This window comes from Protomyctophum bolini (assembly GCF_963924005.1).
Source record: "Protomyctophum bolini genome assembly, chromosome: 1".
NCBI lineage: Eukaryota > Metazoa > Chordata > Actinopteri > Myctophiformes > Myctophidae > Protomyctophum > Protomyctophum bolini.
The window spans coordinates 35,152,910-35,169,067 of record NC_137862.1 but is presented as its reverse complement, the minus strand read 5'-3'; the positions used below and the strand labels follow the sequence as shown (position 1 = coordinate 35,169,067).

The window sequence follows — 16,158 nt, the reverse complement described above, 5'->3', positions numbered from 1 at the left end:
ATAACACCAGATTATGAGTTAAGACCTGTGGTGTATTAATAACTTCAATATTGTTATTGAAGGTTTTTTTTAATATATATATCGTCTGCTGTATATCGTCTGCTAATCATTTCGTCCATTGACCACACGCGAGCGTATAGCCTGTATGTACGCATGTCATGCAGGGAATAATTATGGTATGCCATCAGCACCAGTTAAGACGATCAGTATTATAATCAATAATTTCCTCAATGAAACGGCTTCCAGCATGTCCATCTGCAGATATTTTTTTAATTTAATTACACAATGCACTTCATTCATTAGTATGGGTGACTCAAAACTACAGAGTGAAGGAAAGGAAACGGACCTTTAATTCAACAACAAGGGATCTCACCAGAGTCCTTGATGTTTAATGCCAGAAGAAAACCCTGAATTGAAACCATTCGCTGTGTCTCTCAGGAAAAATTATCATTCCCCTCTAGCACTCCAACAGGTACTTTTGTTGACTTTGTCTTTACATAATTGGGTACATTAGTTCCAAAATACCAAATATTTTCCATTTGCTTTCCTTAATCCTTGCTAATTCTTCAATTATCCAGAATTGCACTTTTAGTAGAATCGTTTCTCAGGCGGGTGGGAAGCCATCAGAAGGAATCAATCACAACTGGTTGGTCTGTAGGGAATGGAACTGGGAGGGATAGCGTGTTCCTCCAGACACAATACTGTATGTCCTCTTGTGAAACTCCTTACTATCAGGTGAAAAGAAGCAGCTGGTGAACTCTATGTGTATCGGAGGTGACATGTGGTTCACTACACCCTCCCCAAGACCAACAGTAGGTGTTGGCAGTGATATGAATTATATACATGTAGGGAATTGGCATAACTACATTTGGGATGAAAATGAATGAAAACAAGTCTGATGGACTTTGTTGTTCATCACAATTTGCTAGTGACTTCATGAAATCTGTATTAATTTAGTTTTGATTTCATTGAAGAAATATATTTGATATATTCCCACTGTTTATCACCACCCTCTGCCTAAAAATGACATCACGTTTCCTATCCTTTTCACCAGTGAGGATGCTATGGAGTATTCCAAAGACTTTGTCAGCTCTGTGGTGTTGGGGAAAGACCTGGTCCCAAGGTACAGTTCAGTTTTGTCTTCTCAACCTCTCTACGGTATGTTTCATTGTTGTCGACAAAAACAAACTAACAGCGAACCCATTTCTCCCGATCTCTCATAGGATTGGCCTCTCACAACTGGAGGGTTTTCGACGCCACCTGCTGGAAGTCCTGCAGAAGAGTAACAAGCCAAAGGTGACTTTGCTTTCAAGTGCAGTTATAGTAACAAGCTGCCATATAGGCCATGTACTTGTGTCATCATGCAATGAAATGTATAAAACACACAAAGACATGACTTCCTCTGCAATAGTGGAGGATCATTGCTGGGGGCACCAAGTGCATTCCAAAGTCAGAGCTTCCTGTCGAGGATGATCCCCAAGTGATCCCGACGGCACCCCCCAGCACCCGACTGTGGCTCCACCCCAGTGACCTCAGCATTGCCCTGTCAGCTTCAACGCCTCTCTTCCCCCCTGGCAGGATCATCCATGTGGTGCACAACCACCCCCTAGAGACATGGTGAGAGGGACAAGTTGCTGTCATTATGAGCTGTATACCAGCATTATGTTCAGGTGATATGAATGTAATTAAGAGAGTCAAACTAAACCTCTTGTAATACCCTGGCCTCTCTCCAGCTATGTGAGGTTGATCACATGTCATTAGTTGTTTGCTTATGATCTAATAATCACTGAAAAGAGCCAAGCTGTCTTGTAATTTTCAAACCCATGCCGCTATCTGGTGGCCAAATATTGTATTTTGGAAGTGGCTTGGCTTTCTTAATGCTACAGTGATGGTGTTACAGGCCCTTGTGGGTTAAAAATATGTGAAAGTGGCAGTAAAAGTGACACATTACAAATATAAATGTTTTGATGTCTCTCTAGCTGTGGCCAGGAGGAGCCCAACTACTCGGCTCTATGGGGCGACAACAAGGCCTTTGACGAGGTCATCATATCACCTGCCATGCTCAATGAACATATGCCTCACATGGTGTTGGAGGGTCTTAACAAGGTATGTGGATATATCTTTATGCATGAGCAAAGACATGGTTGTTTCTACTATAAAAAATATTAATACACTGAAGAAATGGGTGAAATAAATTCTGTGTCTTGTTGAATTAAAATAATGCATAAATGTTTGGACGTGTACGTGTTCAGGTTGGTGGGTCTAAACTTTATTTACTGTATAGTTGTCAGTAATAAATTGGTCTCTGACACTAATATTTACACTTTATTAACTTGTTCTTAAAGGGAAATACCACAATTTAAGAATTCACAACTGTTAAGGTCTCCACACAGTTACAGTTTAGTGTCATTGAGTACAAAAATGCACCACCTCACTCCATTTGGTTCTGATAAGATTTTGTGCATGCATAGTCAAGACATTGTTCTGTAATTTGTAACAGTACCCAGCAGTGACCCTCAGTAGTTTTAAGCCATTGTATTATTTTCTTTTCACAAAGCCACATTTAACACTACATACACATAGAATAAATGTCCAGCTGATGGCACTTGTGTGAGGAAAATCACCCCAGAGATGCAATTTTAACCTTATTTAGTACATAGGAAACATATTTGAATTAAGCAAATGCAGTGGTATGTCCTTTCAAAATGATTTCTTTCCAGCAAGCTGTCATATTAATCTCCACTTTTGATGTTTTGTTCATGCATGTGGCCCAGTCATTGGAGCTAACCACTTCCAACTAACCACTCGTGTTTCTCTTCATGTTGGTCCAGTGGCTAAGCATGGGGGATGTTCACTCCTGGTGGGAGTCATGGGATTCGCTCATCTATGAGCGTATGAGTCATGGCCAAGTCTACATAAACACATACTGTTCACCATGATCAAGACCAGGCAGTATAGATGTGTGCATGCATGTGATGCTCTGTCCAGGTTGCACCAAGGTTTTTCTATTAATGTGCCAAGGTTTCTGACTGTGCATGTTCTGTGTGTCACTACAAGCCAGGGTCTTGCACCATGGTTTGTGTAGAGAAGGATTACTATGTAAACATGTCTGTGATGTGTGGTGTGTGTGTGTGTGTGTGAGAGAGAGAGAGAGAGAGAGTGTGTGTGTGTGTGTGTGTGTGTGTGTGTGTGTGTGTGTGTGTGTGTGTGTGTGTGTGTGTGTGTGTGTGTGTGTGTGTGTGTGTGTGTGTGTGTGTGTGTGTGTGTGTGTGTGTGTGTGTGTGTGTGTGTGTGTGGTGCTGGCTGTCGTGTGACAACTCTGGTGTCTTTACAGGTGCTGGAACCATTTTGCCCCTTGTCTGAGCAAGCAGACTCGGTGGAGACGGTGGACATGGAGGTCGAGCAGCCAACACGCACCGTCACCCTGCTCCTAACCCCACATTTACCCTCTAGCACTGTCCTCTCTGTCCCACACAAAGACTCTTCCACACCTCCATCATCTCTTTCAGAGATCCCTTTAACCGCCGCCGCTTGCTCTCCTCTTCCTGCAGGTGTTGGGTCTGTTCCTCCTCTTTCAGGGGACACCTCTGTCTATGAGCACGGCTTGGAGTCTACCGCGTCTGTCTCTAACATTCCGTCTAATCCCTCAGGAGCCGTCTCCGTTGAGCCTGATTCAGATAGTCCACTCCATGTCCAGTTAGACAACCTCAGCTGTCCTCCTCGTGTAGAGATTGTGGCTGGCTATTCTCGGTCTGACAGCATATCTAAGGAGTCTACCTCTCTGTGAAGCACCTCTCCTCCTCTCCAGAGAGATCTGCCCTGCCATGTATTCCCGTCTGTGGCACAATACCTCATTGGCCGTTAAGCGTAATTTATGCATAGTTGCTCGACAGTGTTGCGTGCTGGAATGACAGACCTAGAAGCATCGTTGTGAGCTTGTAGACTGGCTATTTAAGACCTGCACACTGATGTGCGACAAAGTTTGAATTTTGCTGTAGACGTTACCTCCTGTTCTCAGGCTGCCCGGCCCCGTAGCTCCACGTGCTGCTTCTATCCCCTGTGCACTACACAGCCAAGCCCTCAGTGTTAATTGATCCATTTGTAACTCTGTGTGTACAAATGGAACCAAATGGACCCTTACAGGTCCATTTGGTTGTAGTTAAATTAACGCTGAGGATTTTATTGTCTACCCCTTCATTTAGCACTTCCCCATTTATTAATGGGAAATTAGCTAAATGTGAGGCAAATCTGCAAGAAAATGCTTACCACTAGCTTTCTTCACAAATGTGTTCATAAAGGTGTCTACTATCACAGAAAAGAATGTTCCAACCCAACTCCCTTGGGAAACTTTGTGACAGCTGTCCAAATTTCATTATACTTCAAGTAGCATGTGACAATTGAATTGTGACATGTCAAACTAGAGGGATTTCATGATTCTGAATCCATTGCAAGCATTAGTTTTGTGTTTTCGTGCAAAACTAATGCTTGGTCCCTTACTCTCCTGGAACTGTAAGACCGGTTACACCATGAAAGTTAATGATAGAAATGTAACAAATGACCTGTAACAATTTCGAAATGTACTGTGATGCCCAACATGTACCCCACCTGTGCACCAAAAAAAAAGTAATAAATAAATAAATAATAATAATAATGCTTGGAATGGATTCAGCACCCCTAGTTTGATATGTCACATGCTACTTAAAGCATAATGAGATTTTGGGAATGTTGCCTTATATTGGATGTTTATGGTACCCCAACTTTCAGCAGCTGTCACAAGGTTTCCCAAGGGAGTTTAGTTGGAACAAATGCATATGTGATTGTAGACACCTTTTATGAACACATTTGGGAAGAAAGCTAGTGGTAAGCATTTGTTTTGCAGATTTGACACACATTTTGCTAATTTTCAAACTACATGTCTTATAGACATTAGACAAGTAACTCCACAGAGTAGAAAGATAAAGAGAACCAACGGTTCCCTTGTCTCAACCGTTGAATGTGGTTGACAATCATACTGGCAAAATAACTGGCAAATCATTTTACTCTTTTTAACTTGTTTTTATGACACAGATTAGTAACACATGACACCTGTGGCCCTCTTTTCTACTCTGAGATACATAACCCACTAGTCCCTATCAGTCCAGACACACCTGGACCCTTCCTTGTCTATGAAGAGATGAATTGTTTACGAATTACGACAGTGTTTAGGGTTATACATACCATTACCACACCCTGCTGTGAATAATATAATACAGATATATTCCATGCCTTGTACTTTGAACACACTGTACTCATTCATTCACTCACTCATTTTAGTCACTGTCTTTTTTTGTATATGGCTGCTTTTGTTGCCATCACACGTGACAGTGAACCTTCAATAGCTTTAACACGTCCTGATATAGTCTACATGTTATTTCTTTTCAGTGCTAAAAAAAAGTCTTTGAAACCCTGGCTTCCGTCTGTTTTCCCTCCAAATGCAGATTAAGGTCAAGCACTCCAGCATGCATGCACTCGCTACACGTGTTACTGGAGCTATCTTCTTTTCTATATTTTTCAGGTTTCCATGACAACTGCATTTCTTCCACACTAACTCTTCCCTCTTCATTCCTGGCTGGGTTGTCTCTGGGTTCCTATTGACCATCGCTCCAAAACTCTCTTTGTGCTACTCCTAACAATTCTTTGCTCTTTCTCTCCACTTTTTATCAGCATGATTTTTTTTGCCCTTAAAAAAGAAAAGTTCTATTTATTCCTAACTATGCAGCAGATAGAGGCATAGTAATGCTTAATTAATGTCCAGTGAGCAACACACATGTTACTATAAAACTTGTCTTTTAGGGATCTTCAAATATACAAATATAAATCATATGTTTTTTTCAGTATTGTCTGTCTTTGCAGATTAGCCAGTCTGTCGTATCCTCATGTATAGACAATCTATCAAATGATACAGAGCCTAGGCAATTTTTAAAAGAAAATGGTTAAACTAATTTATCAGCTAGGTGGCTATTAATGCTTTTCGTCATACAATGAAGTATATAGGCCTTCAGTAAGAGGTCCCATGGCATTGTGTTTGCTGAGAACAACGATGGTACAGTATATCAGCTGATAAAGCACGTAACCTTTACTGTCTCTTTGACAGCAGTCTTTTCTGGGTGGGATGTGGGCTCACAGTATGTCGTCTCATTTCCCCCCATTTTAATTGCATGGCTGTTATTGGCCCCTCATCTTATTGGGAATGTGGTTTGATATTGACCAGGCCTTCTCTACCGTTTCATCTGATTCTGCATGTTGTGGTGTGATCACCATGTTTTCTTTCTCATCCTTTTCAGTCTTCTCCATCTCAAACACATAACACTGTTAATTGTACCCATGTTATCCTTTTAAACAACATTTACACTCTTTTTTTTATTACCATAATAGGATATGCCATTTTGCAGTTATTTCTGTTCCATTGTAATAACAATGTTATTTTTTTGCATTTATATTTATATCATTGTATTTCCAGCATGTATTAACTCATTAAAGATGAGCAACTGTATGTAACTGTGTTGATGTGGTTTGCTATCTGTGTTTGCAGTGTTCAATTTATTCAACATAATAGACAACAGAGTTCATATTTCTCTTGGGTTAGGATATTAGTGATCATTTTGAAGTTACATAACATGTTTTCAGTTTCACTCACCGTTCTTTATCAAAGGTCTTGCATGAATCCCACTGGAACATCTATGACTCCATTGTGGGTGTTGAATGTCAGAGTAGGTCCAAGTTATTTTACTTTAATGTACTTTGATATATTCAAGCTACATCTTGATCTTGGTCACAGTAGTGCTTCTGTACAGTAAAATATAATGATCAAATGATCATTCCAGATTTAGGTTTCAATGTAGTATATGTCCTGGGCCTGGTTAATTGTATAACCAGCCATTTGTGGATTGTGTCCATCTGTCTGTCTTGCGTTTATTGTTACTTAACCCATACATGACACGATTGAAGTTTCACAATCCTCACTGACATCACTGTGTTTTGATGTTCAAGCATTCTCAACTAATATTGGGAGGGTTATACTTTATTTTTTCTCTCTCAAGTCTGTGCCACTTCCTGTTTATGTGTACTCCAGTCCTTGTGTTTTTCATCCCACTGTTAACCTGAGGAGGGTGGTCTCGTCACATCAACCACATACCTGCTCCTTCCTTTCACCTTATTGTGAGGAGTTTCACAGGGAGAGTGCAATATACTGTAATGGTACCCTGGCCATACAGTAGGAGTCGCTTGTGCAGCAACAAGGAGACAATCCCCTGCCGGCTTCCCACCCGTAAACACACGTACACACAAAAAAGAGATTTAATCAATTTTAGATATACACGCACATTGCTGATTGAATGCATTAAGGTTAAGGGTTATTTGAAATTCACATTTTGTTTTCATTCGCTAAATGATCATCCTGATTATTCTTTGCTTAATATTGCAATAAGGATTATTGGTCATGATTATGGGTGATTTCATTTATTTTTGTGAGAACATATTTGATAATTTTCCTCATTGCCTTGTTGCCATATGATATGTTATGTAATGGCCTTTTATTGTCTTGGTTACCCTGATGGGTGAGAAGATGGGTTGTACAAGGTGATGGTGAAACAGCTGACCAATGTCAGCTGACCAAAATTCACTGTTTGAATTTATTGCTGTTTTTCACAATTGCATATTAAATCACCATTTTGATTACATGCGATTAAGCATAGTTATGACCGCACACAAATATAGAATTCTAATCTTCACGAATTGGGTGAGCGCTGTGATTTTTCTTTCAGAATTTGCCTTCTACTCCTTGCTGATCTCCACATTAAACATTTCTTTCTTCAATATTCTCACTATATCTCCCACTATTCACATTTCTCTCTTAATTAGCATTTTTTTCTTCACTCCTTTTTTAAAGCAATGAGTTCACCAGGCAAGCAAGTATGCTGCTACTGACCGTATTATTTTCCACTGTGTGTGTCTCTGTGCGTTTGAATGTTATAGGTGCTAGAGAACTTCAACAAAGGGAAAACTGCTTTGCTTTCGGCAGCCAAGATCATGGTGAGCCCCACTGAGGTGGACTTGAATCCAGAGACCATCTTCATTGGTGCAACAACAAACTCTCAGCAGCCCACGCCTACCACCCACCATCGCAGGAACAGCAGCGTTCGGTTAGTACACACAACAACACGTGAGTGGTTGCCGAACCCTGCAGGCAGCTTGAAGTCAAACAGATCAAATCAGAACACACACACACACATTCATTTACCCCTCTGCATCATTTGGGAGATGAGACAAATCTTCCATTAGTTATTGAGTAAAGTAAAAAGCATGGAAAAGCAAATGTCAGGAAGAATATACTGTAGCATTTTTAAAGCCATATTTTCTTTATCTGAAAACATAAAAGCCTGATAGCATCACAGTAAGCATAGCATGAGATCATTAACACTTTATCTCTGTCCCTCTTTCATGCACGCACACATGCACGTCTGGCTACAGAGCAGTTTCATCGTATGGTAGTATCCAGTTCCCTCCTCGTCCTCTCTGGTTTAGCCCCTGTAGAACACCAGCGTAGCCTTCAGAATGTAACTGCTCCTGTATTAAACACTATTTAAGCAGTAGTATGTATGATCCTAGCCCTTCCTCACCTATCTCTTACACTTCCCTGTGGTTCCAATATCCAATGCTCTATTCCCTGTGAATGTGCTCCTTGATCAACCACACATGAACCACGTGAACCCTAGTGTCCCTAATATGGGGCAAACGTTTGGTGAAAATAGCAGATCTACAAACTCAACGCATCGCAATGCAACACGGGAGCTTGTAGATGAGCTATTTTACTCTAAACCACACCTCTCCCTTTCTCCTCTACCCCTCTCCCATTGTGTTCTTTCCTCTCCTTTCCATTAGTTCTACACATTCAGAGTTATCTCTAGAAGGTTTCCTTGAGTGCCCTCCACCCCCAGTACCCGTGGTGCTGCGGGGGGCACGGGAGCGTCTGGCCGTGGAGCTGAGGGACCGCAAAGCTCCATTAGCTGTCATGGAGAATCTCTCCGATGCTGAATCCCTCTACAGTCTGGAGTCTCGACGCTCCTCCGCTGCACTAAAGGGTTCACCCATGCTGGGTTGCCTTCCCTTCTCTTTGGACGCACCCATTCCCGAGGAGAACCCATCTCTCAGCTCTCGCACTGAACTGCTGGCTGCTGACTGCCTGTGCCAGGCCACTCCAGAGCACCTGAGAGAACCCGGGGCCTACTTCACACCACTGGAATCCGAATCCCCTGATTATCCCATGTTTCTCTCTCCCACCCCGCCCTGCTACAGTGGAACCCATTCTCCAACTCCGTTGAGCCAGAGCGTCTTGACTCGGCCTGCACAGCCTCACACTGATCTGAAAATGCTTCCCGATGATGAGCTTCAGCAGATGCCTGCTGTTTATAGCCCGGGGACCACCCCACCCCCTCTCAGCCCGCAAACTGGTGCTAGGTTGGCGGAGGGAACGGAGGAATGGGGAGAAGCGACAGAGACAGCAGGGAAACGGTCAAGGGTGGAAACTGAGTCAGCAGCCTCTGTGCCTCCGCCCCAGCTGTCCAACGGCAACCCCAGCCAGGCGGTACTGGAGTTTGCCCAGTACCTGGACTCTCTATTTAGGCTGGACAGCAGCAGCTCGCCACCACTGGACCTGTCCGACGGGGAGTCCGAGTCAGGGCGAGGGTCCTTCGGTCAGGGTGAGGGTTTACGGGAGGGACAGCAGATTGATGACAAACAGCTTCTGGCCAGAGCAACACTGGAGCCTAACCTGGTCCCTAAGCCCCCACGTACTTTTGCTGGATCTGCAGACCCCTCCTCCGGCATCTCCTTGTCACCCTCCTACCCTCTGTCATCCTCTGGGGAGATCAACGACCTGTCCCCTGCCGACGGTGGTCCTCCGGCCGCACACCCGCTACGAACATGTAGCCCCTGTCACTGTCCTGAAGAAAACACACTATCATCTATGGTGTAATAACACTAGAGCCCGACCGATGTATCGGTCTGGCCGATATATCGGCCATTATTCTTTTGTTTTTAATAGCACATCTAGGTCACAACTAGGGATGGGTACCAAAATGTGGTTCCAAGTAGGAACCGAATAACAAATGGTGAGTACCGGGTACCCATATAAATAATTCCATTTAGTTTCTGCATATCGGTTCCTAAACGAGCAGTCACACAGTATTTATTTATTTAACAGTAAAATGCATAAAACACTGTTCAATTGAGGAGCTGCACGTCTCTCTCAGTGCATTTAACATACACGGCCGCACCCCCTCCCCCTCTCCTCAGGGGGGGCTCAGACAGGCTTTTATATTTGTTATTGTCAGTAGTAGTAAGAGAAGTACAACACTACTGCCCTAGGTAAATACAGAATAGATACATTAAAAAATAATGTCCAGCTCACTGTATTATCCACTCAACTGTTGAATAAAGGGGAGGATGTTATTCTATTCGTTACATGTGTTAAATTGACTAAGGCTTAAAAGAATAAAGCTTTTTGTTAAATAGACACTTGAGTTATTTTATACCACTTTATAAATAGGGAGTCTTTAGGAACCAGAATCGATAAGCAGAACCGGAATCGGACACAAATATCCTATACGATACCCATCCCTAGTCAACGCATCAGAGCTCGTAGTTAATTATTGTCAAATTGAAATTTAATCTAACCAAGTTTTTCAAATTGATGAAAACAACATTGATCAACACATCGGTAATCGTTTACTGTACCAAATACAGACCGGCATTGGACGCAAATATATGGCATCGGTCGGGCTCTAAATAACACCCACCCAGCTCTCCCAGGACCATTACACTCCATATGTATCCATCCAATATTCTAAAACATATCACAGAACATGCATGCGAAGGAATGCAGTCTGCCATGCAGTAACACTCATCAGAGACAGCAGTGACATGAACGTGTGATCGAGATTGGGAAACTTTTTTTCCATCTCTCGGTCGTCCCAATTCAATGCTGTGAATAGCAATTTCACAAACTATTGTAATGACTGTAAAAGATACCTCTGTCTGCATGCCAGGGGGCTGTGCTGCTTTTGGGGTGAATTATAACTTACTGTAGCTTCATGGTGTCATTCCAGAACAAACGCTATATCACTCATAAGAGTGACACATCAGCATTACACGCCTTCACTGACATAAACTAATTTAAAGCGGGGAATAGATTAACTGAGCAGGGATTCTAAAACAAACTACTGTAGAAGAGGTTAGCATATAGGCACATCATCTTAGTATATGTACGTGTACACTTTTCTTTTCATCCTCAGCAGCTTCAGATTTATGTCCAGCTTTTATATCAGGAATGTGAAGACAGATAATGAAGTGTCGGTCAGTCAGAGGAGGGTTCCTCAGGTCTATCAGGAATTGACTGTGTGGAAAGAAAGCTACACTGTAAAAAATCCCTTTGTGTTAATTTAAGCCAGAGAGTGTACAAAAATGTAACCAAGTGGACTGAACCGGGATCCAGGCTCATATTACTCCATAATTTTGCTGCTAGTCACCTAAAGCCATCCTGTGAGTCATCAACAGTTACGTCACTGGTTAGGTTCTGACCGGGCACACACTCCGGTGAGTCCTGATCCTAGCCAAATAATTTGCTTTCCCAGTAATATTTTACATGGGCCACTTTGTTACATTTTGTTCACTCTCTGGGTTAAATTAACATTAAGGATTTTACTGTGTAGTCTTTATCTGTGAGAATTCATGTGTCTTAAAATTGTGATTGTGACAAAGTTATTATGGATGCCTCTGGAGGTTTTTCAGTCTTTTGGCTACCATTTTTAGTGCATGAACAAGGTTATATTTTATTTTAAATAGGAACTGTCACTACACCACCTGCATTTACATTTGGATAATCTCGCACATATCCAAATGCTTAATTCGCCCCCTTTTGCCAAAAAAGAAAAGAAAATCCTTTAATGTATTGCCAAATGTATTGATGAGATGTAATATTGTGTATGTATGTGAATATTGCTAAATTTAGATACAAATGCCAAGCTAAACTCACAGAGGGGAGTTTCCTCAGCCATACTAGACTGATTCCAGTGTGCATTCTAAAGCATCACCACAAGAGGACACCACATATCCTGACCTTCCAACACTGCCATGGCTCTCATCTCCAACACTGGCTCCTCTCAAAGGGTTTGCAACTCTATGGTTTGCACCTGTCCTATGCTTGAGACTGAATCCACATACAGTAATATCCTCAGTGTTAACATTGGAAGTGTAAAAGTTAACTCCTAATGTATACACTTTCAGAGTTAAATTAACCACTTAAACCCTATACTGTTTTTGAGTGGTGCAACCACTCCTACAACCAGCAATGTCCGTGTACCTGTTTGTGTACCTGTATGTTTGTGTACCTGTATAAGTGAGCACGAGTATGTGACTTATTAATACCAGTAGGGGGCGCCAGAAACAGAGAGAGGGGTAGTGCTGTGTCTAATGAGAGAGAGAGAGAGGGGAGGGGGGGGGGTGGAATTGCACCACTCAGTTCACACGTGTGTGATTTTTTTTAAACGGTTGACATTTTCTGAAAATATCTGAACTTTTCTGAAAATGTCTGAAATTATTTGAAAAGCTTCTATAATTTCATACCCAATATAGGGATGCCAAGGTGAAAGTGGTTAACACTGGAGATTTTACTGGAGTAAGTACATTCTAACAGCTGTCCTGCTCTATTAACTACTGTATCTCTTAGCAATGTGCCCAGGCTGTTGCGGGTCAAGGCCTGCTTGTATTATGCATCTTAAGAGTAGGGCAGCTGAACTAGAATGAATCAAGTCATTTTATTTTCCATCAGGTCATATCAGGTTATGAATAAGCTGTAAAGAAGACCTTCTAAATAATCCTTTGAGAACCTTGATAAATACAACATAGGCCCAAGAAACTGGGCTGGACCAAACCCAATGTAATGAAGTAGATCGTTTCTGTTGTCGCCAAGGTGCTCTCTCTTAAATGTCATTTTGGACATCCAAGTCCTTGCTTCCCTTTAATCTCAATCACACTTGGGGTTGGACTCAATTAATACATGGGATTGCATACTAAGTGTACCCATTTTAAGTACTGTAAGTGGCATACAGTTTTCTGCATCTGTTGGGGTTTAATAGTTGGCTCCAAATTTTAATTATTTATTACCATTAATGTTGTTATCACAATTATTGCTATATTTGATGGTGTCCTTATTACTCTTGAAAAAGATTGGTTTGATCTTAATGGGCTTTTTTCTGTTGGGAGATTGTTTTTCTTCTTTCTTTCTTTTTTAGAATTTAATATCTGTGTGGACTTTTTTCTATCCCAGTGAAGAAATACTGGAACTTGTGTCATTGCATGGCTACAAAATGCTCTGTTCTCAAAAAATGCCATTGTGGTGAGACATGCTCTCTAAAAAAGGAAAGGCATTGACCTCTGGCACAATAGGCTACAGCCATTTAGAAAAGGGTGACCATAGAGATAAGTGGTAGTACTTCTTGTTAAGTCTTTGTTGTACGATGGTGTTGCGTGTCAAAAACATGTTGAAGATGTGATGTGGATCTGCTATCTTCAGCACGCGACACCTTCTTACAGCATAGTATAGCTCAAGCGTAAATGGCCATTAGGAGTAAAATAATGCTGGCACCCAGCTGTCTCTAAAGCAGCAGTTCCCAAACCTTTCAGCTCAAGACCCAAAATATACATTTGCTGGACCCAAACTTACAAAAAATGTAATTAACCACTTAAGTAAGCCAGAGAGGCTTATTGTCAGTATCGGCCTGAGAGCGGGAGTCTATCCCATATGGTCTATCCCTATATGGTCTATCCCCGTTTCACAATCACAATGCGCTATATGACCCCTGGGGGATGGATTGCTGACATTTACCACATGACTTGCCGCATCCAAGCCGTGCTATGCTGAGTTGGCACTTGGCAGTGCCCGGGATACGACCATGGTCCTATTTAATTATGAAAATAGCCGAAGCTCACAAGGGTTGTGATGCGAGCTTGTAGATCTGCTATTTTCTCTATTTCTTAAAGGTTATTTTTTAATTTGTGAAATTGTTTCGATTTCTTTTTTAACATTTCTTAAATTCCTTTGAAAATTTAGATTTTTATATTTTTGAAAAGTTCAGAAAAGATTCTGAAATAATAGGCTATGTGTATATATATATTTGTAAAATATAGGAAATGTAAAAAAAGAAAAAAAATTACTTGTAACCCATCAAAATGGTTTTGTGATGCAAAAAGTGGTCCTGACCCATGGTTTGGGAAAAACTGCTCTAAAGACAGCGCTGAGTTAAGGTGTGTCGAAAACGAAGCACTGTCGAAGGAAGACACTACAGCACGTTTTCACCACGATGTGTACAGCACCATCTATGTGTAATTAATTATTTATGCAGATGTCTAAAGAAAAAGTAAAATACAATTCCATAGAATTATGTAGAAAACAGATGTATCACAAGAATGAGGTCATGAATATATATTATAATCTATATAAATATCGACATGTAGAAAAATGAATGAAAAAAAATATAAGCAAATCTATTTCTTATGAAAGCTCTATGGCAGATTATAAACCATTGTCAGAATTTGGTTTAACAGATATAGAAATTGGTCTGTATTGAAAGAGGAATAATTCAACTATGTCTTGTCCATGTTTATCTGGTTTGCTATCCTTCCTTTCCTGCCCCAGAATGAGAATGTATTTAACCCCTTACCCCTCACTGCCCTGCCTGTTATGGAATAAAGCAAAACCAACTAGACAATTTTGTATCTTCAGTCATAGTACTTTCCCAGATGCGACACGTATCAATCTTGTTTTACTCATCTGGGCATATAGATTTGGTAATGCAACTCATGAGAATATTAAATATCCATGCGGAAACATTTTGTGAGAGAGTAGTAGGCCTACAGTAGAGATACTTAATCTAACTATTGGAAACAATCCCCGATCTGCTTGTGATTGGTTGTCCGTGGGGTAGGAAGCGCTGTGTTCATTTGACTCTAACCTAAACATAACCGCAAGCACGGGAGCAACGCATCCCTCGCCAACCTTAATCCGGTCGTTTTAACGCATCCCTCACCAACCTTAAGCAATCGCTCGATCGCATCCATGATCGCATCATGCATGATGCATGAAAGGGAAACTGTAAACAGCAACAAAGCTGTGCGTGGTTGAAAACGCAGAGGTAAAGACAAATCACAGGCGTAAATGGCAGTGGCACTTCCGCATATACAGTAACAGTACTCCGCATAGGTCACAGTAGATGACTTGACCAGTAGGAGTAGGACCATGCACCCACCCCGAACTGCGCACAAAAAGAGTAATAACATTCAATTGGCTGTTTGTCTTTTTTCTTCTTCAAAATGTAAAAATATGAATTCATTATGATTTAGAATATGGTCGGAAATCATGTAAAGTATACATGATTTGAATTTGAACATGCACAGTATTAGTATAATTTAATATCGGATCGAAATGTACTTCTTGTTTATCCCCAAAATGACTGGCTGTCACTTTTTCTTTTCTTTTTTTGTATTTTTTTGTAGCATTTATAGAAATATTGGGCCATATAAATATATATATCGTTGCTGCTGGGAGAAAACCACCTAACTCCATTTTGTGGGGGGGTTTTAACACCCTTTAAGTCTGTGTTGTTTCGAAAATATTGAACCGATGAAAAGTAGTAAAAACTCTTGGGACAAAACCTCTTAACTTCCATTGGACCCTCAAAATGTCTGCTATACAGTCAACTCCACCACCTCTCCCCCCTCATGGAAGTAATTGATAATATATGTATATTGCTTCATTTTCAAAATATACTTAATTTCCTGAAAATATTTTATTTTTAATTTCCTGAAAAATTAACATTTTGGAGTATTGTAATGCCGAGAGTATAAACACAGGGGGTTTCCTTGATTTTATTGGAGGAATAGTTTGGGGCTAACGTTGCGGTTAGAGAGTTCAAAAAGGTGTGCTGTCCTTCAGACAAACAACAAAAGCTGTCTGCCTGTCTCTCCAGCACAAACCAAGCAGCCCTTTGAACTCTCTAACTAAGCTTGGCCTCAAACTATTCCAGCACACCTACCTCCAATAAAATCAAGGGAACCCACTATGTT

The 16,158-nt window shown here is 41.1% G+C and overlaps 1 protein-coding gene across 1 annotated transcript in view; it reads left to right on the top strand.

Annotated features, from left to right (window-relative positions):
• Positions 1–14,785, top strand: part of dagla (diacylglycerol lipase, alpha) — a 47,481-nt gene extending 32,696 nt beyond the window's left edge. The window contains exons 15-20 of the mRNA XM_080767076.1: positions 1,055–1,123; positions 1,224–1,296; positions 1,412–1,617; positions 1,980–2,106; positions 8,014–8,180; positions 8,920–14,785. Coding sequence (XP_080623202.1) covers positions 1,055–1,123; positions 1,224–1,296; positions 1,412–1,617; positions 1,980–2,106; positions 8,014–8,180; positions 8,920–10,012 — 1,735 coding nt within the window. The 3' untranslated portion in view covers positions 10,013–14,785. The remainder of the gene's footprint in view (positions 1–1,054; positions 1,124–1,223; positions 1,297–1,411; positions 1,618–1,979; positions 2,107–8,013; positions 8,181–8,919) is intronic.
• Positions 14,786–16,158: the final 1,373 nt, after the last annotated feature.